Source organism: Onthophagus taurus, chromosome 2 (genome assembly GCF_036711975.1).
Source record: "Onthophagus taurus isolate NC chromosome 2, IU_Otau_3.0, whole genome shotgun sequence".
NCBI classification, from domain to species: Eukaryota; Metazoa; Arthropoda; class Insecta; order Coleoptera; family Scarabaeidae; genus Onthophagus; species Onthophagus taurus.
Window position 1 is genome coordinate 24,176,910 of NC_091967.1, and position 22,632 is coordinate 24,199,541.

Here is a 22,632-nt window from a genome sequence, read left to right on the forward strand (position 1 = left end):
CATCCTTTTCACTAATAATGATAGCGCTTTGAGGTTTTTGGCATTAGGAGTTTCTCGGAAAACGAGATCACGACATGTAAGCTACTTTTTTTTAACTCTTATAGTTTCCGAGATAGCCTATTCGGACATCGAATTTGAACCACCCTGTACATACAGAAATAAACTTGATTTAGAACCCAACCTTAGGCTACATTTATCTAATATCGAACCAAATATTGATAAATTGTGTAAAAATATGCAACAACATCCTTTTCACTAATAATGATAGCGCTTTGAGGTTTTTGGCATTAGGAGTTTCTCTGAAAACGAGATCACGACATGTAAGCTACTTTTTTTTTAACTCTTATAGTTTCCGAGATAGCCTATTCGGACATCGAATTTGAACCACCCTGTACATACAGAAATAAACTTGATTTAGAACCCAACCTTAGGCTACATTTATCTAATATCGAACCAAATTTTGATAAATTGTGTAAAAATATGCAACAACATCCTTCTCACTAATAATGATTAGTGTTCACTTAATTATAATTAAATGTGAAGGATGTTGTTGAATAGTAGGTACAATATATTATTGTGGGGAAGATCGACGGAGTGGCGGCGTGCCTTTGTAGCACAGAAGCGCATTATAAGATTAATCTTCGACCTAAACTGCAGAGATTCGCGTAGAGATACATTCAAGGCCAATTCGCTTCTTACTCTTCAAAGTATATACAGGGTGATTCATAAGTAATGGGCCAAATTGTAAATGTACGTTCAGGAGGCCAAAATAATAATATTTTCATTAACAATAATGGGTCTTAGTCTGCTCCTTACTGAGATACAGGATGTTAAAGCGAAAAAAATAAAATAGATTTTTGTTAATAGATCAGCTACTTTTCTACATAATGACTCATAGTTGACTTATAGTTTTTGTAAGGGTAAACAATAATGTGTGAGAGGATTTGAGTTAACTCGTAGATGTCGCCACATGCGCCATATGAATTATGAAACGTCAATGAGCTTTTACGTTTAATGAATAGTTTAAAACATTTTATTGTTAAGTAAACTGATTCATTCTTGTCCTAACATAAATCAAAATGCCGAGACATAATCACTTTTCAAACGAAGAAATGAGAGACATGTTATGCGTTTACGCACAAGAACGTTTTTCTGGGCAAGCAGCATCCAGAAAATATCGTGAAATGTACCCTTACAGAAGGCAGCCAAACCGGAAGATATTTCAAAATATTTATAATCGATTGGGTGAAACAGGTTCATTTCGTCCAAAATATCATACAGGACGTCCTAAGATTATCACTCCGCAGCAAGAAGATGAAATTTTGGTAAGAATTGCGCAAAATTCTGAAATAAGCACTCGTCGATTGTCTGCAGCAACTGGAATAAGCCAACCATCCGTGACTAGAATTTTACACAAGGAAAATTTATATCCCTATCATTTTATACCTGTGCAAAATTTACTTCCAACAGATTATCGAATCAGAGTTCAATTTTGTCAGTGGCTAAAAGGAAAATTGAATAATAATCCAACATTCCTAAATAACATTCTTTTCACGGATGAAGCAACCTTTACCAGACGCGGAGTTTTTAATTGGCGAAATAGTCATGCCTGGGAAACCGAAAACCCTCGTTTAAAAAAAGATAGACATTTCCAGCACATTTAACCAAACGGTTAAATGCGTGTATAAATGCTGGTGGTGGTCATGTTGAAAACCTTTTGCAGTAGCTCATAATTAAGCTTAAATTTAATTTAACTTCGCACAACATTAACATGTAGGTTTTGATAACAGTTGTCGTAAGTGGTCTTAGTTCAAGTCTGTTCTAATGTTGTATTTCGTTTTATTAACTGGCGTACAATAAATTGTTTTATTACGTAATTTTTTTATGGTTTCAGTTTAATATTGTTATCAATTATCAATTACGGTTAGGTAAATGTCAACATTCCATGCCATGCTTGTGTCTTAACAGATTAATGCTACGTCGACCACCGTGAAATGTAGTGTAGTGAATTAGTAAAATTCAAATATCTCGAAAATCGTTAATATTTTCAAGATCAAAGAAGTATAGCTTTTTTCTACAGAAATGATGGGGTATCCAAATTAAACAAGTATGTTGTAAAATAATGAGCGATAAAAAATGTGTAGCTGATTTCATCTAATTCATATGGCGCATGTGGTGACATCTACGAGTTAACTCAAATCCTCTCACACATTATTGTTTACCCTTACAAAAACTATAAGCCAACTATGAGTCATTATGTAGAAAAGTAGCTGATCTATTAACAAAAATCTATTTTATTTTTTTCGCTTTAACATCCTGTATCTCAGTAAGGAGCAGACTAAGACCCATTATTGTTAATGAAAATATTATTATTTTGGCCTCCTGAACGTACATTTACAATTTGGCCCATTACTTATGAATCACCCTGTATATATATATAAATCAGTTGTCCATGTGCGGGAGCATGTCGATAGATACCCTGTCATGAAACACAATTACGAAACTAGATCTGATAGTTTGGTGTGCTTGGGTCATCATAAGACGGCTTTCTTTGAAAAGAGTCCACGGTATGATTTCCCATAGCTCTATAATAATTTGCCATCTGCAATTAAAAAAGCTGATACGCTTAGCTCATTTAAACATAAAGTAAAAATGATGCTTGTAGAAAGGGCGTTTTACGACCGCCAGGAATACTTGTCATTTAATTTTAGTATTAGTCCTAGTCAACTAGCATAGGTCATACCTCATAATTTAATTTCTCTCTTTCTTTGTTGAATATTGTGTATGTTGTGTATTATATATTGTATGTGGTTTGAACTTGTCACATCTACTATTTGTAGCCAGGTGATTAAATAAATTATTATTATTATTATTATTATAAGAAATATGTTCATTTACTGCTGTAATTTTATTTTTTCCCTTCCTATGCCGACATAAAATCGTCTTATTTTGCCCATCGAGGCATAACTTTGCCCATGGTCTTCTTCGGTAGCCCATATTATTACTTCAGCGTAAGAGTGAGACAAAGTTACTCACCTTTCAAAGTAAATCACCTTTACAGCAAAAAATGTATGTTTAAATTATGTGTGAAATGCAACGGAAAAATATTCTATCCGCTTAACACATTGGTTGCCACGTCAACTTAACGTCTTTCAGATATTATGAAATGAACGTCACTTACATATGAAAGACGTTAAGAAAAAATGACATGGCAGCCAATGTGTTAATAGGTGTTACATAAAATGGAGCAATGTATTTTAAAATGGTGGTATAATACTAAAAAAGTTTGGGAATCGCTGATATATAGGCTGTCCGGGAATGACGTGTACAACGCAAGACCACAAGTACCTTGACCAAAAATATAATGATTTAACTCAACTTATCTATATACAAAATTGCTTAATTTAGCCGCTAGAGGGCATTGAGAATTCATGATGAATCAAAGATAGAGCGCAAAACGAGAAATACAAACACTCCTGTCAAGTTTAAGTGACAAACTGTTTTTGTTTTTCAATTTTAATTAATAATACCCAGCCAACTATTAAAAAAACGTTTTTAGTTACCTTACATCACTCATTCGCGCTTGTGGGGATTTAGAAAATATTTTTTTGTAGCTTAACCGTTCACCCGACTGAAATTTTGTAAGAGAGAAAATAGTTTCTAAATTAAAGTAACTATTCAGAAAAAAAATGGTACTGTTTGTACTGGGGCTTAAAAAGATATGGATGCATAATTTATTGTCACAAAGTTTTTAAACACCCTATAATTTTCGAAATTAGAATTTATTCCACAAATAGCTGTAGTCTACTGATACAAACGCATGACCATAAAATGAATAAAATCCATCAAGGATTTTTCGACTTATTTAAAAAAAAATGTAAAAAACATATTATTATTGAAGCCCTCTAGCGGCTAAACTAAGCAATTTTGTATATAGATAAGTTGAGTTAAATCATCATATTTTTGGTTAAGGTACTTGTGGTCTTGCGTTGTACACGTCATTTCCGGACACCTGTAGATATTATTTTGTTTTATTCTCTCAAAATACAGGATGTCTCACGTAACTGGTTTCTTAGAACTTTTTAAGGTTCCACTATTCGTAGAGATTTGAAATTTTGGTAGCATGGGTTGTTCATTTTAAACTTTCGATCTAAAATATTTTCAAGATGGCGTGGATTAATTTCCCTATATCAGTAAAACTACAATAAATAGGTATAGGAATGTTTATAAATAATTTGTAGAGAATTAAATTCCCTTTCTGATAGGGTAAAAAAATTCGGGGCATTCCATTTAAAATTTTCTAGACTTCTAGACTTCTAGACTTTCTAGCCATTGAATATGGAGAAACTGTAATTCAATTTTTGACCGGCCTGTATAAGATATGCTGATACAAGAAATGACAATCTATTTGACAACATCTGACGAGTAATCGTGCCAATTTACAGGTTTTTTTAATGAACGTTAGCTGAAATATGGGCTTTTAAAGAGCATGGTGAAATTTGGCAAAAAAACCTTAAAATCAAAATAACTCGAAAACAAAAAACGCTAGGTACCAACAACTTTTATCAAAGTCAACATATTTTTTTACGTATAATTGAAAGGTGTAATAAAAACTATAGCATTCCATTTAAAATAACGAAGTTGTAGTCTACTTCCGGTAGACCGGAAGTGGTGGCCATCTTGAAAATATTTTAGATCGAAAGTTTAGAATGAACAACCCATGCTAACAAAATTTCAAACCTCTACGAATAGTGGAACCAAAAAAAGTTCTAACGAACCAGTTATGTGAGACACCTGTATATTTAAAATTACAAATTATGATTTAAAATTATTTCATTTCATGAATGAACGTTAAAAAGTGATACAGTACCTATGTATAACTAAAGTTTATACAGTATGGGTAATATTACCGGTGATATTACGATAAAATTACATTTTTTTAGATTTCCGATAATTTTGCATGACTAGTCCGGTACATTCCGTAATCCATCAGTGTGAAAAATGTAATGGTGCCGGATTATCGAGCTTGTACTGTACTTTGAATTTGTTTCTGAAGAAAGTTATAGTGCTAGTCTTAGTTTTAGTTAATATAATACATTAATTATAATAAAAGTATTAATAATTGTGTAAATAAAACTTCAAATTGTTGTGTTAATCTCTAATCATTCGTAAGCTGAATTTAAAATAGACCCTAACAGATTAGACAACCCAAAATACTAATAGTACAATATATCCATTTCACTTTAACATTATAAATCTTAATCGCTCTTTCTCACTTCATTTCCAATAATGTTGCAGTCAGTACCCGGTCTGCGCGTAACATCCATCTAATACTAAAAGTAAATGAGGGGCTTCCGTCTCAAGGTCACGGCTACATTCACTGTGTTATAATGCATCTGATTAATAAATTGTCAAAATTACAAATAAATTACGTCCAAGTGAATCGCTAAAAACATGCAGCGACAGCTTCAACGTCTTATTCCAGTCGGAAAGATGGTCTACGATTTACAAATTTCGCCAGGACACCACTGAATCACGTACGTTTTTAGTTTTAACCTTGACATTTGTTTATTTACATAATCCAACTTGTAGGTAAATCCCAAAAAAGAGAAGTGTATTTGTTTTTCCTCCTTTATTTTTCATTGAAAAGAAAGAAAATTAAACACAGTTCGAGTTAATATCGGAATATTGATATGGGTTGTGTTAGTAGTCGAACAGATATAAACGATTTACATCCGAATGTGTTCCAAGTAATCAATGTGGATGAACATGGACATGTTATAAGTCCAGGGAGGTTGGAAATAACAGAAACCGAATTGGTACTTCATCAAAAAAAGAAACAACCAACTAGATGGCCTTTGAAATGTTTGAGGAAGTACGGTTTTGATTCTGAAGTGTTTAGTTTTGAATGTGGGAGACGGTGCCCAACGGGAGCAGGTATTTATGCATTTCAATGTCGCCGTGCTGAGTTTTTGTTCAATATGGTTCAGCAAAGTATACAATCGAGGAATTTAAACGACGACAACCATATTAATTTAATAAACGACTTTTCTAACCCACTTCCTGTAACAACTACGGTTATACAACAACGTAGACTTTCCTCCTCTCAACCGGAAGGTTATTTAAATCCAACCCCCGCGCCTTCAGTTCGTTCTCATCCTAGTTTAAGTCGACCCGGTTCTATTACAAGTAACGGTCCGATCTCACCACCCGTGATATCCCCATTATCAGTGGACGAACGAAATAATAATAAACGCGATAGTTTAGTATTTGAACAACATTCGTATACAAATAATCCAATCATTGAAGAAACCCCAGCTTATATCAACATTAACCCCACAAATGTAACTGAAAATTACGTGAATCTACCAAATAATATCACTTCAAATCTAATAATACAAAGTACAGAAACAAATCATTTATACATGAACATTACTTGCGATAATCCGGAAGCTACGCCAATTTTAATAAATAATACCAAAGAGTTTTCATTAGAAGAAATGCATTGTTATGCAAATATTGATCCGAACGATTTGGAGTCGTTGAAATCATCAACAGTGTTGGTTGATTCCCACCATCAGAGCGTGCCGGCCACTCCGACTTCTTTAAATTCATCTCCTGCGTTTAAAGAAGTGAATTACGCGGAACTTGATTTAGTTCCTAGTAAAGATAACGCGCCCGATAGTCCGAGTACGGTACAAAAAAGTTACGTTACGATTGATTTTAATAAAACGACGGCTCTTTCACAATCGGTTAATCCTCGAATTGAAATAGAGGAAGGTAGTCGTAAAACAAGACATAACTCGACTATCAACGATGTAATGCCAACGCGACATAGTAATTCGCTCAGTGATTAAAAGGGAAATGATTTCTCTAAAGAGGCTATTTTTATTTTATTAATTATGTTTGGGTAACCACTTTTAGTTTTTAAATTTAACCAGTATTCATTTTGCCAATAATAATAAAAAATTCTTTTAATATAGCACAAAATATCAATACAAAAATTGTTAATAGAATAAAAGTGGTTATCCATTTTGCCATATGAAACATTTGTAACCCGCGAAAGAAGATAAACCCCGTGCCAAATATCTAAATAGATGATGCCAAAGCGAAAGGAACCCCTACCAAAGATTTTTATACTCGGATCTTGCCAAATAAAAAAAAATTATTTCATCACGTGATAATTTTTTTACATGATTATCATAGCGCGACGTTATTTTTTTATTTATTTTTTTGTTTTATTTCTTTTTTAATGTTACGAATGTGTTACGCAATACAAATTGACGAATGAGTAAAGGAATTGATTATTTTTTTTAAATATTTCTTTATAAAATATGTATTAGAGGAGGATATGTATTGTTTATTTTTACTTTTAGCGAGTAGAGTAATATTGTACCAAAGATATTTTTGATTGCTGTTAATGTTAAGAACTTAAGAGAAATGTTTATAAATAAGAGTAACGATTGTTTAATAAGATATATGAATATATGTTATTGTATTCAAGTTTAAAGAAAAGAACAACAAAATAGAATTATATAGAATATATTTAATTTTTAATAAATATTTTTCATGTAAAATTATGTTGTCTTTACTCAATTCTTTGTCGTCATACCTTGAATTTTAAATTAGGATAAGAACAGTGGGTTTCTAGGAACATACAGAGATTTATTAAATTACCAGTTTAAGTTTGTTTTCTGCCAAAAAACCTTCCACTATGGAATTTTAAGAGAAGGTGTATTTTTGCGACGGCTACGGGCAGCTCTAAAGCGGCCCATACACGACGACGTGTGTAGGGAAGCGCCAGCACTCATGCGACGGCATCGGCGACGGATTCAAGACCGTGGCAGGCTCCGGCGCCTTGCAAGAGTCAACGTGTATGGGATTGCGACGTGCATACGACACCGAAAGTATCGCTTTAGTTTATTTCCAACGTCCATCGAAATGGCATCGTTCGGCGAAAAAGAATTTTGGAAAAAATTTATAAACCTATATAGAATGTATCTATCCATGTTTATGGGACTCAAAATCAAAAAATTACAGAAACTGAATAACTACCGCCATAAATGAGCCTGTAAAATTGTCTGGCAGTATTTAGCTTTCTGCCAGCAATATTTAATTTTCTACAAGCAGTATTAGTATTCTGGAACCAATTTATAGTCTATTGATAGCAGTACCTAGCCTTGTGTAAACAATATCTATCTTTTTAAGCAGTTTTTAGTATTGCATAGGTAGTATTTGTCTTCCGCAAGGGATTTTTGATCGTCTATAGGAAGTAATAGTCTTCTGCAAGCAGTATTAGTATTCTGGAACCAATTCCTTGGCTATTGGTAGCAGTACCTAGCCTTCCATAAACAATATCTATCTTCTGCAAACAGTTTCTAGTATTGTATAGGTAGTATTTGTCTTCCGCAAGGAGTTTTTAGCCTTTTGCTGGCAGTATTTAGTCTTCTACAAGTAGTATTGGTATTCTGCAACCAATTTGTAGTCTATTGGTAGCAGTTATTAGGTTTCTATAGACGATATCTATCTTTTTAAGCAGTTTCTAGTAGTGTATAGGTAGTATTTGTCCTCTATAGGAAGTATTTAGTCTTCTGCAATTGGTATTGGTATTCTGCAGCCAATTTCTTGGCTACTGTCTGGCCAGATATGCATTGGTGTAGGTCCGTCGATAGCGGTTAAAGAAGTGCGGTACGACGCCACAAGAGTCTACGTGTGTAGGCCGTTAAAATCCGTCGCATGCGACGACTCTTGCGGCGGCTTCGGCGGCACCGCCGCAAGAGTCATCGTGTATGGGCCGCTTAAGACCTAATATAATTACAGCAGAGTAGATTAGTTCTCTACCAAAAGTTGAACATTTGGGTTGGCGTGAAATACATTTTTAGAAAAGAATGCTGATAGTTGAGATTTTCCATTGATGGTTTGTATTAAAATAGCTCCCATACCTGTGTTGGATGCATCAGTTGACAATGACAGGGTAGCATGTGAAGAGGGATGTCCTAGAATAATAGATTTTGACAGAACATCTTTGACTGAAAAAAAAGCGTTGTCGTATTACAGTGTCCAAGAAGTTGATGAGATCGTTTATTGTTTTTGATAGTGAAGTGATTTTGAAAGTGTACAAGGGATGAAAAAAGTGTTTAGGTCTAGTTTTAGTTTAATTAACACCAAGCCGTGAAAGCCTTCTCACTTAGATTAATTATTAATGAAAAGGAAATTTATATCTAATTTTGATATATTTCTTGATTTGGTTTAAAAAATGTTGAAATGTTGAAAAAATCAAATATCCTTAAAATATGAATCAAAAAAAAAAATTTTTGTAAAGTGGGATTTCTGGCGATTCACTGATAGTATGAAACTGCATTCATGTTTTTATGGGCTTCCCAGCTTGTTTCCGGGGAATACCCTTTCTACCCATTCCTGCAACTCTACTTGACCACGTATTTCAGTTTAGCTTCATTACTTGTGTTGTATGCTTCATAGTCATTTCTATTAGAGCTTGTTGTTTTGAACGCTATGAGTGCTATTCCGAAAATACGTGCTCCAAAGAACCTTACCGAAGAGGAGACGTTGATGCTACTGGATAATGATGATCCAGAATTCGACGATTTTCTGCAAGAAGGATGAAGACTAGGATGATAAAATAGTTTAGATGAAATTGATGGCGCAGCGAAAGATAGTTAGAAGATCTCGAACAAATATATTGAATGTTACTCCTACCTACAGTTCTGAAATTTCTAGCATCAGAGATGCATTTTTCCTGTTTATTACGCCATAAATTATAAATATTATTGTAACCGAAACAAACCGTAAGGCTACATACTTCTACGAAGTATTTAATGCTGGCAACCCTTTGAAACCAAAAACATTTGTTCCAAGAAGTAATAATGAAATATTGGCCTATATTGGAGTTTTATTTACAATTGGTGCTTTAAAAAGTAGTAAGGAATCTGTCGACATGTTATGAAGTACCGATCCTGCCTACCCTAGAGCTATCGTATCAGCTATGTCTCAAAATCGTTACCACGAACTCACGCGATTTCTTCGTTTTGATAATTTCGAAACTAGAGAAGAAAAAAGAGAAAACGACAAACTGGTTGCGATTTGAGAGATATTTGATATACATTTGTTGCAAAATGTAAAATTTGCTATAATCTAGTTGCCCATAAATGCGTAAATCTCCACTCCGTGTGTATATGAAAAGCAAACCTGCAAAATACGGGATCAAGATTTGGACCGTGGTAGACTGCGATTCTGCATACATAATAAATATGCAGGTATATCTGGGTATAGCTATGTCTTAGGTAAAATTATCTGAGTATGAATTGTGTGCATATTCTTTTTAGAAAAAATGACTAAGCAGCCAGAAAAGAACCAAGAAGAAAGAGTGGTACTAGACTTAGTAAACCACTTACCAGCAGGACATCGAATAACTACTGATAATTTTTTCACGAGCCTGCAATTATCGGATAAACTTTAGCTGATGGGAATGACCCTCTGCGGTACCCTGAGGAAAAATAAAGCGTTCATACCAAACGAATTGCTTCGTAGACCATATAAACCTATAAATTCTTTTATGTTTGTGTACAGAGACAATCGTACTCTGGTATCATACGTGCCAAAAAAAATAAAGCAGTAAACAATATTCAACACAAAGACCAATAGATGGCCCATGGCCCTCTGTTATCAGATTCTAGATATAGCTGCCATCAATGCATTCAAGGTATGGATGATCGCTAATCCCGGATGAAAACGAAATTTGATTTGTGAAAGTCTTTATGAATAAAAGATTTTAGTAAAAAAATCTAATAAATAGAATGAAAAGACGTATTGACAGGCTTTAATTTGGAAAAAATGTCTCTTAAACTGGAGATTAAATAAACTCATAATTTTAGTAGGTATGAAGAACTCTCCAGGAAGTCTTAGTGGTTATTCGTAAAGCAGTTGTGCTGAGGAGCAACCTAGATCTTCCTTAAGAGATGTTCTTAATCCTAGTAAGATGAGGGGTAGATTGTTGTTCCAACTAGTAGTGTCTCCTTTAGCGATGATAGCTGTCTTCAATGATCGATGAAATCGTTCTAACATTCCATTTGCTTGAGGATGGAAAGATGGTGTGTGTATTTGTCGTGTGCCGAGTAATGTATTAAATTTTGAAAAAAGTTTGATTCGAATTGCCATCCCTGCTCATGTATTATTGTGATAGGTCGGAAAAGTGTGTTCGTTATAGTAGAAGATGTGATATCTTTTAGCGGAAAAGCTTCTGGCCATCGAATGAAGCGTTCGATAACTATAAGTACATAACTACAACCTAGGGACGGAGTGAGTGGTCCAATCAAGTCGATATGTACATGATCAAATCTAATTTTAGGAATTTTGATGATTGATGATTTTGTATGTTTTTGGGTCATTGCTTGTTGACACTTTCAGCAGGTTTTAGTCCAAACATGAATTTGCTTTTTGTCATTTGCCATTTTGGAATCTTGACTAAACAGGCTATCTTTTAAAATTACTTGCCAAGTGTTTTGTACTACTCCTTTGTTTAGAAATCGTGTGTCAAACTTAATAGACATAAATTCTTTCAACCTTAACTTGATCAAACTAATTTTTTTTCTCGCAAAACTAACGACTTTTGTTGTTTATTTGTGACTTCTAGTAGCATGGTTAGTAAGGATTACATTATCAAAAATCACTATTAAATTGCGAAAAGTTCTGGCCATAGTACATAAAGATATGATCTACGGGAAAGATTTTAACATTTTCAAAAATATGTCTATTACCAGAACTGGTATGGGTTGACTTCATCCGGTACCCGCTTGACATAGAGTTTCGGGACATCTGTATGGCGGCATCCTCTCAATTTTGGCGAATTGTTCCATTATTTTGCATAAGATTGTGATCAATTCCTAAGTTAGCTGTCAGAACCCTTACGTCTAGTATTCGTGAGGGGACAAATGCTTTATTTAATAATTCCTTTGTGTTACAGAATGTGTATTAGATTGTTTCATATGTGGGAAAAAGTTATTACTTATTCTCATCTCATTTCTGGCGTAAAACTCAATTAATAGTTCGCCCTTATCGTTAATAATAATTAACTCGTTATGTTTTTTTTTTTCTTATTATTGATTCAATAATAATAATTAACACTTAGATCAACCAGTAAACTACTTTGTAATGAAAATTAATTGGAAGTTGTCTCTTTGGAATGTATCTGTCTCAAAAAATTAGAAATCTTTTTTTTTGTACACTGATTTTGTACTGTATTTTTGAACTGAATAAATTAAATTGAATGATACTATTTTCTGTACTAAAGTTGATGGAATCATACATTTGGAGAAATTTGTGGACCAACTTTCTTCTAAATTATGTAAATATGTCTATACCAGCAAATTTATATTGCCTTATATTGACTTATTTTTGTTTAAAAAAATTAAGATGTCTTAATGATACAATTAGCGACGTTGATGAGATCTTTTATATGCTCCAATAGAGAGAAGTAATACATACAATTTAAATTCAATTTCCAATAATTTATTGTTATTAACAAAACATAGAACCTAAAAAAATGAAAATTATGAAACATGACTGATTGTGAGATAATAAAGAGACGCGTGCCACAGCGTAATATTCTTTCTGAGTACAATTATTCTTTTTTTCTAATAAACAAATCAGAAATAGTTTTATCTAAAAGTGTTTTAATATGCAACCTTCTGCTGGATACTGGATTTATCATTATTTTAATCAGTAATATAAGTATGGCTAGGATATACCACAAAACAATCTAAAATTATTTTTAATTGAAATGCGTTAAAAAAGATTGATTTTATTATCATCAAAAAGTTCCATTTTTATCCATTATCAATTAAAATTAAGAATATTAAAAGTGATATACTGAAAAAAGTGTTCTTCACTTATTAGGCATTCCTTATACCCAATTGCTGCTCCAATTCAGCACGTTTTTGTTGAACCTTAGTATAGAAATAACGACAAACTGCCTCTTGAGCCCAAGGTTGATAGAAGAAATCTGCACGTCTTTCTTCTTCTGGATTTCCAACCACATCAGTCATAGCCTACAAAAAATAATTAAAGCAAAACGAAAACAAAAATAAATTATTTTTTACCTTCAAATCTCTCGTTTGAGAAACAATCCATTTATGGATAAATTGTTGGGGATCTTTAGCAAAACTCAAAAAGAATTCCCGGTTAGTTTTCAACTGATTTATAGTTTCAACTGTTTCATGTATTTTGCTATCTAAACCTTGAATTTCTTGTTGACTTGCTGTACTTAATAAGAAATTATTCATTTGGGTTTTTAAAGTATCATCAACCTAAAAGGATTCGTTCTAAATATAGTAAGTCAAGAAAATACTTTTTACCTCAACGTCAATATCATAACAAGCCGTTTGTTTATTTTCCGCCCCACCTTCCACTGAGATAACATGATTAATAACAATTGGATCGGGTGGATGTAAAAGTGGATTTAAAAGTCGTGGTATTTCAGCAAATTTCATTTTTTGGCAGTTGAAAATCTGCTCTAAATATTTGTCACAAACTATGTATTCCCTTTCGTGGGCATCTTGCAATCTAAACATTAAAAAAAATTATTATTAGTAAACAAATAATTATAGATGAAATAATTAAATGATTTATTTCAGGAAAGTTATAAAAACGTTCTCTAGATTTGTTCAAGAATTTGCGTAACTCAATATTATTAATGTCTGAACTATGACGTTCTTCAGTCAGGTGTTTGAAACAAGAGGAGTTACATTTAGATAAATATTCTTTGGATCTAGGTTTTAAACAACATATACCGCTATGTTTGAAAGGAAGATTTTAAATTAAAACTGTTGATTGTAGGAAAAGCTAAGAATCCAGGTGCTTTTAAAAACAAAGATCTACCGATCATCTACAAATCGACTTCAAATGCCTGAACGACCTCAGTACTATTTAAGAAGTGGTTTATAAAATGTTTTATCCCAGAAGTGAGAAAATGTTCTCAAGAGAATAAATTACCTAGAAAGAGGTGTTGTTAATCAATAATGCACCAAGTAATGTACTACAGTAACCCAGTTGGTCAGTGACGATCAACTACATATGTTTTTGCCTCCCAACTATTCCCTTATCTAACCAATGGATTAAATGGAACTCGCCAAACGAAAAATATTTTACCGAAAGAGTTTATTATATTAACCCACGTCATTTATAACGATGAATCAGACATTACACATGACCTTATTAAAAAATAACTTTGTACCATGCCAAAAGTCTACTTTCTGCTTCATGGAAAAAGTGACGTCTTCGATAATTAAGAAGTGTTGGAAAAACTTAGCCGAAGATAATAAAATATAGTAAAACAAAACATAATTGCGGCGAAGTGAGAGAAATACTATAATTTATCTATACTGAAGAAGTACCGACAATCAATGAAATTGAAATGTGGTTAACAGGAGATGGCGCAATAGATGACGATGAAAATATGTTGTTGACAGCTTTTTAATTAAAATGGAGGAGATATTCTGAAGTTTGAGAAATAATCCATCACCACGCACACACAACCACAGATCTTTGGCCCCAGTTGATAAATCGAGAAGCGGAAGAGCCCTCCTAGCAGCCACCAGGACTTCACCACCATCTGCTTTGACAGAATATATCACTTCGATATATAACAACACTTGTGGCAAAGAAACCCTCCATTGTAGACAGAATTATTAAGATAAGTTTCCGTTAAGAGCAAGAAATCATAATCAAAGGCAGGGAATTTAGAAAACAAGTTGAAGTCTTTGATTGTAAGCCAGGGACGTTCTGGTAGTAGAACGACCAAGTCATGAGACAATTTACACTGATTTGGTAAAAATCAGATGGAGATTTGATAACCAATGGTCTCAATCTGTCATCCTTACGGACATGAATAATACAATTTTTATTCCAGATGTGCTTGTACATTTTTCCGCGGACCAAATTCTTAGGTTTCTTATACAGATCAGCGTTAGGAGAAGAGAGGTGAATTTACGAAAAGTTTATCAGTTACGTTGGGTATAGATAGGCCTGGCAATCTGTTATCATTATTTTTACGATATAATTTGGCTCCAGCCAAAAAAGATCACGGATGCCGCAAGACATACTTTTAACTATAACGTTCTGTAAAAACGATGAAAATATATTTATTAAAAAATATTTAAAATCAGTGCTATTTTTTAATAAATATATTTTCATTGTTTTTTCAAATTTTTTCTTTCGACCATTACGATAAACCTCGAATCAAAGATCGCAAGAATAACGTTCTGTGTTGATTCCGCATTCGAAATATTAGTCTTTGGGCGCGACGGCAAATAATGTACTGCATCAATATCACGTGATGCCAAAATATATCATAGACTGTCACAGAAAGAACTAAGTGACTTAGCTAGAGATCTGAAGATTGATAGCGAGGTATTGGCATCCCGCTTACAGCAATGGAATTATTTACACTCTACAACCCGTGTAACTGTTTATCGAAAGAGAGGCGAAGCATTTGTACAATTTCTTACGAAAGATCAAGGTATTTGTTATTGTTGGTAAAGAAACATATGTGCGCATATCAGAGGTTTTGACTCTAATTCAGTATAACGCATTTGAATAGAAAGTTTGTGCAGATTTAAAGGTAATTTCCGCAGTAAAGAAATTTACTAACTTCTACTTTTTAAGTATTGACTCACATTTCTATGATTTTCAGGTAATTGCAGTGGTTACTGGCTTATAAGGCGGTTTTACAAAATATTGCTGTTTTCTTTATTTGTGGGATAGCCGAGCGAGAGAGCATCATTATGTGCGCAAAGACTGGCCTTTTAGAGAACATTACGATACTGGTGCTTTCAATGTCTTAAATAAGCCTCTGGTGAGACCAGCATCTGTAATATTGCCTCCACTACACATCAAACTGGGTTTGATGAAAGTCTTTGTGAAAACGTTGAATCCAGAAGGCACAGCATTTAAATATCTCACCCAGCTCTTTCCACAACTATCGTATGCTAAACTAAGAGAAGGCATATTTGTTGGCCCTCAAATAAGAAAATTAATAAATAACAACGATTCATGTCAATATTAACAACAAAAAAAGCAATGACGTGGATTAGCTTCAAACAAATCGTCCATGGATTTTTAGGGAACCATAAGGATGAGAATTATCGCGAAATAATTTCCAACATAAATATGTCGCACTTAGATTTTTTTCCAAGCAATATTGGAGCAGAAAGTGTCGAACAAGGCGAGCGGTTCCATCAAGACTTAATGACATTTGAAAGACGTTATCAAGGTTACTGGGACGCTGGGATGATGGGAAATTATCTCTGGAGTGTTATCAGAGAAATCGAACCAAAGCCATACAAAAAATTGTCGAAAAGTAATCATTCCCGCACTATACTAACAATAAGTAAAGTAGTATATTATTAAACATAAAATTTAATTCCATGAAAGTTTTGTAATATAAACGTAGACAATATAAATAAAAAAACAAAGAAAAGTTTGGTATCGTTGTAAGATCAGCCAAAAACCTGAGTGCGCATAGTGAAACTCTGTCAAAACCAAATCCTCCTGACCAATTAATACAATCCAGTAAAAGAGTAAAAAAAAGTTATAAGAGTAAAAGTGACAGTAGAAATGTTATCTAGCAACGACAGCCTAGAAATTTTAATTATTTGATATGCTTAATGTTCAACATTTAGAACAGGTAAAATAATATTGATTTCAGTGAATTTAATGTTTATACTTAGTGCCTGGAACAGTTAAATATCTCTTTATTAAAAAAAATTGTTCGTAGTAATGTTTCAACAATACAGCGAAAATGGCAAAAAATTAAATTTTGCACGATTGTCGTAAATTAACGATATCTCCGATAAAATACGTTCGACCAATGCTTCGAAATTTAAAGAATTAAATGTTCTACAGGATAGAAATGCAAACTTTTTTGTTCACATATAATTCTTTTCCGTTACGGCGATTAATTGATAAAAAAATGGGAAAAATGTCAAAAAATTTGATTTTGTTAAGTTGTTTAGGCTGTAGCAAAATAACGGAGAGTCCAATTTATGCCATCAATACCTCAAAATGTTCGTCTGCATCTCTACTTTCATGTCCATATAGCTACAGAAGCACACTAGGCAAAATAAAAAATATACTGAACATGAACCGTTACTATGTTTTTTAATTTACGATTTTCCACATTTTTGGGTATATCTCAAAAACTGGACATGATGGAGAAAAACTGAAGACAGTTTCAGAATCAGCACAACATTCTGCATTATAAAAAAAATATCACAGTCTTCGAGATTTTTCTTGTAAACTAGTGTAATTAGTCTAAATGCCATATGTGTCTATATATACAGGTGTCTCAGCGAGACCGGTCATTAGACGTTTCTGGGTTTCTGGCGAAAATAAAAATTTGAGAATTCAGACTTAAGTATTATCAATTACGATTGCAATTTGATTCAGCCGTTCGGGAGTTATTCGAATTTTTCTAGAAAAATCTGCTCCAGCAGACATTTGTTCAAAAAATCAGAGAACACTCGATTTTTGGGATATCAATTTAGGATTCAGAACATGCTTAAGCAACATGATGGAGTATGTTTTGGTGCCGAGAACGGCTGTCTAGAACGTTTGGTCACTGTACTATGGCACGTTAACTTTTCAAAATTTGGAAGTACCATAACTTCATTTTCTTAAATGGCACCCTCCATATTTTATTACTTAGTCGTCTTCAGTGTCTCATTCTACATCTTTTATATCCCATATGTCCCATACCTAACATTAATAGTTTGGGAGATAATTAATTAGGGTTTTTTGAAAAATGCACACATATCATATGGATATTCAGCCTAGTACTAGAAGGTAGGTACTAGGTACGACCGGAAGTGCTAGAAATCTGAAAATATTTTAGACCAAGAGAACGTAATTGATAATACTTAAGTCTGAATTCTCAAATTTTTATTTTGGCCAGAACCCCAGAAACGTCTAATGATCGGTCTCGCTGAGACACCCTGTATTATTTTTCTTTGTGATCAAACTAACAATTTTATGAGAGAATGTCAAAAGACAATAAAGTTGGAAATTGAATCCGTCTTTTTTAAAACAAGTTTTTAAATAAAAGAATGTAGACACATTCAAAATTTCTACTGCAAACTATTATAGGAGATGGTTTTTTCAACCCCTCATTATCGTTCAATTTGTTATTGTGATATTTCTTAATTTACAATCAGTAAGTACTATTCTCCAACTAAATAGAAAATGCCATTCTTTCAACAAAATCTTATTTAGTTGTGCAGAATGTTTTCAGTCCATATACAGGTGATTCACATAAGAACCGACACAGAGCAGGGACATGTAGAGGACAATAAATTAAGATCAATTAACGTAACTTACCTCTATACTAAGTTGTACACCTGAGGAGTTATAAGCCTTCAAAGTTGGCTCTTAAATTTTTAAAAAGTTCAATATCTTCGTAATACATTAAGCTAGAAAAACCAAATTTGGTATACGTTATGAGCAGAGCCCGGACAGTTTAGGAAAATTATCCTAAAACGCCTCCCACTCCAGTCTCAATATTCAATCGAAGCGTGCGAAGCTGTCAGATACGTCATACCTTATGTCACGAAATAAATTATAATTAATTTATTAATAATTATAAATTTAATAAAACCAAAATGAATAATTCAGTGCGTATTTTTATATTATTTTTATTAATTCATTAATTAATGTTGCACTGCAAGTTCTTCGCTAAGGTACGCTCATCGCTCTTCGGAATTCAATTTTGAAGAGTAACTTAAAAGGTGTCAAAAGCGACAACAACGTAGTTACGTCGTTGTCATGAAATTCGTTTCGTATAGAGGGGCGCACTTTTCCTAAACTGTCCGGGCTCTGGTTATGAGTGCACTAAGGGTATTAATTGGTAGCAAATTGCACTCAATTGAAGCATTTCAAAGGATTGATTAAAGGTGATGGTACCCTAAATTTTGACAGATTTTTTTGATCTTTTGGCGGATTTAATACATTACTACTTCATTTCATGTGGAATTTAATTCTAAAACTTTTATTAGTTATTATTTTTTAAAAAACTGTCGTTTTCATAGAAAACTTAAATAACTAAACCCACGTATTTCGTAATGTTGCTTAAAATAAGCGAAAATTTAGTAGCCGGCTATGAAATTGTACGTCAAACTTGATAAATAGGTTATAAAGTTATTTAACGACAAGGTTTTATAACCTATTTGTCAAGTTTGACGTACAATTTCACAGCCGACTACTGAATTTTCGATAATTTTAAGTAGCATTAACGAAATTCGTGTCTTTAGTTATTTGAGTTTTTTATGAAAACGACAATGTTTTTAAAAAATAATAAGAGTAGAAAAAGTTTTAGAATTAAATTCCACATGAAATCAGGTAATAATGTGTTAAATCCACCCATTTAGGGGACCATCACCCGTAATCAACCCTTTCAAATGCCTCAATTGGTCTCAACTTGCTACCAATTAATACCCTTGGTACACTCATAACGTATACCAAATTTGGTTTTTCTAACTTAATGTATTACGAAGATATTCAATGTTTTAAAAATTTAAGACCCAACTTTGAAGGCCTATAACTCCTCAGGAGTACAACTTAGTATAAAGATAAGTGATGTTAAATCGTCTTAATTTATTGTCCTCTACATGTCCCTGTTCTGTGTCGGTTCTTATGTGAATCACCCTGTATATAAAAATCTCTAGAAATTTAAGAAATTTTTTTGTGATCAAATTAACAATTTTAGGAGAAAATGTTAAGAGACAAAAATGTTGCAGATTGAATCCCACTATTTAAATCAAGTTTAAAAGAAAAATGTAGACGCATTAGAAAGTTTTGATGCAAAATATTATAGGGGTTGATTTTTTCACTCCCTTGTAATAACATTTTAGGGTTACAAAAATCGTTAAAAGGTGTCATTTTATTACCAACAGTTACCTGTCTAATTTCATTCCACCATAGTGGATTGATTAAATAAAAACAATTTTGTCCCCTAATTTTAGAGGGCTGTAACTTGGAGAAGAAAGGATTTTGAATAAAAAGCTATATGAAAGACACCCCTTAATTTTCGATGAAAAATCACCCCTTGAAATCTTTTGCATCAATTTAGAAACACCTGTACATTTTGTATTTTTAGTTCAATACAGTTGTGCCTGAAAAATTATTACTCTAAACATATGTAGCAATGATTTCCTAAAATAAAACATTTTTATTGATTTCTTCTTTTATTTCAAATGCTAAGGAAGATTCTGGATAAAACATTAACCTATTGTTATTACCTATGAGTTTTGATGTATTGCCAAAGTGCAGAAATGATAACAGGACGTGTTTGAGTGTGAACCCCCAACAACCTCGCCAATCTTGGGTCTAATTTAAACTGCAATGGTTGGTAATCCAAAAGTAGCAAGATCGTACATCTCACATTTTTATCTCCAGGTCTTTTCACCTAAACAAATTCCAATAAATTAATCTTAACAAACCAAATTCAATTTTTTTACTTGAAATCCATCCGTTTCTTGTGTAGTCAAAGTGCGATGCCATTCAACCAAATGATTATCAGGCCCATACAATTCTTTGTCCAACTCGATAACCAAAGATTTAAAAAACGAAGAAAACTTTCTTTTAACTTTATTAGGATCATTTTTGGAATCCTCCAAAAGACGACCTTCGACACGTAACTCCCAAGACGCTACCGAACCTTCTTGTCCTGGACCATCTGGTCCATCAGCTTGCGGTTCTTTACTTGGATAAAACGTATTTGAAATAAAAATCCTTAATTTGCGTTTTTGTTTCATGGGTCGTTTTAAGGCCTCTTGAATATCTAGTCTTTTTCGCATTATTGTAGCATCTAGCTTACGTTCAAAAGCTAATAGATCCATATAAGCTTGACTTTCAGGGACGAGATCACGCACTTTTTGCGGGAGAATTTTATCAGAGAGTTTCTTCTTTTTTTTACTTGTTCCATGTGTGTATTCACTAAAACAATAATTATGACAGAATCCTTTATAAAGTTCGAATTTTAATATATTAATTTCAATCTTATTTACCCTTTTTGTGGTGGTAAACCCACCCGGGAGTCTGGAGGTCTTTTAACACCTTGTTGGGGCGGCATGGGACCACCCCTCATTGGGGAATAAGGTTGCTGAGGTGGACGTTGCATTATATTACCTCCACTTGTCCCCATATTTGGTGGGGGAGTAAATCCTGATCTTTGCTGTTAATAAATAAGAGTAATATAAAAATATTATAATTGGAGTGTGTGTATTTACCGGGAAGTTTTGTCCTGGATATTGTCGAATCGGAGGATTTTGCGGGGGCGGATACCTTTGTGGAGGAGGAACTCCTGGTCCTGCATTCGGTACAGGCCCCGGAAAACGTTGGGCCATGTCCGATATTGTTACGTTTAAAAAGATTAAACAAACTTTCACAAAGAACGCGTTCCCGACAAGTTGGCTACAATTTTGTTGTTTGATGTGAAGTTGGCTACGATCATATACGTGTTTATTTAGATGGAAAGGTGCGTTTAGGAATAAGTATAAACGATAACAGACAAGGAAAGGAATAGAGTATCATGAAAGATAGAAAGAGATGAAATTAGGTGGTTTCATTACCATGTAATGTTTAAAATGGTTAAACTTATTTTTTTTATTAAATGATTTTGTTTTTAAGATAAAAAATTAATAATAAATACGTAACTTATTTGTGAATTATTTTGAGTTGACTTTACATGACAAAAGTGTAACCGTTAGGTTATGAGATTCTCATAGGCGATGGTGGTGTAATGGTCAGCATAGTTGCCTTCCAAGCAGTTGATCCGGGTTCGATTCCCGGCCATCGCACTTTTTTTTTTTGTAATTCTAATAATAAAATTAATTAAATTTAATTTCTTTTTTAATAACATCGTAACAGTCCTCCGAATTAAAAAATAGAATCATTATCAGCTTCTAATTTTCTGCCAACAGTGTTTAGTCTTCTAGAAGAAGATCTAGTTTACTATTAGCAACATCTTCTCTTCTACCAACAATATCTAATGTTCTTCTTACAGTATCTAGTCTTTAGAAAGGAGTATGTAGTCTTCTGCAAGTATCTGCTCTTCCATTAACAGCTTCAAGAAATATATTGGTACACTATTAGCTAAGGATGCTCATTCACTTGACATATTTTGTATAAATTAGGAACTTGAATACATATAAATAAATTTATAAAATTTTGAGTAATTAGGGGTGGAACGGATATCCGGCCATTTATTAAAATACGGCCGGATACCGGATAGTTACCAAATATCCGGCTTTGGATATTATTCAAGTATAACCCCAATAGGACTTTTTCATTGAATACAACTATTCTGCTTTTCAAAAGAAATGAACCACCCCGTAGGAATAGGCGAAGAACTTTGAAATTATGTAGGATCAGTTAGTCCATGTGCATCCATCTACCACAGCTGATAGAAATTATCTGTCTGTTAGGTCCTGAAATTGCGTGTGTTAAATAGTATTTTTCGGAGTAGTTCGCCGTTTGTTTGTGATTGTTGTCACTGCATTAGTAAAGTTAGTGTCTCAAAAATGCCACGAGTTCGAAGACGTGCAAATTTTCGCCATCTTAAGCCCT

At 33.3% G+C, this 22,632-nt stretch overlaps 2 protein-coding genes and 1 non-coding gene across 4 annotated transcripts; 2 read left to right on the forward strand and 1 right to left on the reverse strand.

Moving 5' to 3' along the window:
- Positions 1-5,414: 5,414 nt before the first annotated feature.
- On the forward strand, positions 5,415-7,057 carry LOC111413155 (fibroblast growth factor receptor substrate 2). Its single transcript, XM_023044037.2, has 2 exons — positions 5,415-5,537; positions 5,593-7,057. Exon 2 carries the CDS (start codon positions 5,694-5,696, stop codon positions 6,855-6,857), a length of 1,164 nt encoding a protein of 387 aa, XP_022899805.1. The 5' UTR covers positions 5,415-5,537; positions 5,593-5,693; the 3' UTR covers positions 6,858-7,057.
- A 5,740-nt stretch (positions 7,058-12,797) lies between these two features.
- LOC111413154 (Brahma-associated protein 60) lies at positions 12,798-21,516 on the reverse strand. Of its 2 annotated transcripts, none has more exons than XM_023044035.2 (7): positions 21,294-21,516; positions 21,072-21,238; positions 20,523-21,000; positions 20,304-20,470; positions 13,371-13,578; positions 13,116-13,322; positions 12,798-13,064 (listed from the first exon to the last, which is right to left on the reverse strand). In XM_023044035.2, exons 1-7 carry the CDS (start codon positions 21,408-21,410, stop codon positions 12,909-12,911), a joined length of 1,500 nt encoding a protein of 499 aa, XP_022899803.1. In that variant the 5' UTR covers positions 21,411-21,516; the 3' UTR covers positions 12,798-12,908. The 2 variants fall into 2 exon arrangements, with proteins under 2 accessions (XP_022899803.1, XP_022899804.1); XM_023044036.2 differs by having other exon boundaries at positions 13,377-13,578; positions 21,294-21,515.
- Positions 21,517-21,791: 275 nt separating this feature from the next.
- On the forward strand, positions 21,792-21,863 carry TRNAG-UCC (transfer RNA glycine (anticodon UCC)). Its single transcript has one exon. It is a non-coding gene; the product is annotated as a tRNA-Gly (tRNA).
- The last annotated feature ends 769 nt before the right edge of the window (positions 21,864-22,632 follow it).

What these genes read in the sequence shown, in the direction of transcription:
- LOC111413154 (XM_023044035.2), bottom strand. Translation starts at nt 21,410, where the DNA reads ATGGCCCAACGTTTTCCGGGGCCTGTACCGAATGCAGGACCAGGAGTT. An exon ending in GGTTTACCACCACAAAAAGG is followed by an intron (nt 21,001 to 21,071) that starts GTAAATAAGATT and finishes TTATTGTTTTAG; the next exon opens with TGAATACACACATGGAACAA. An exon ending in AAGAAACGGATGGATTTCAA is followed by an intron (nt 20,471 to 20,522) that starts GTAAAAAAATTG and finishes GAATTTGTTTAG; the next exon opens with GTGAAAAGACCTGGAGATAA.
- LOC111413155 (XM_023044037.2), top strand. Translation starts at nt 5,694, where the DNA reads ATGGGTTGTGTTAGTAGTCGAACAGATATAAACGATTTACATCCGAAT.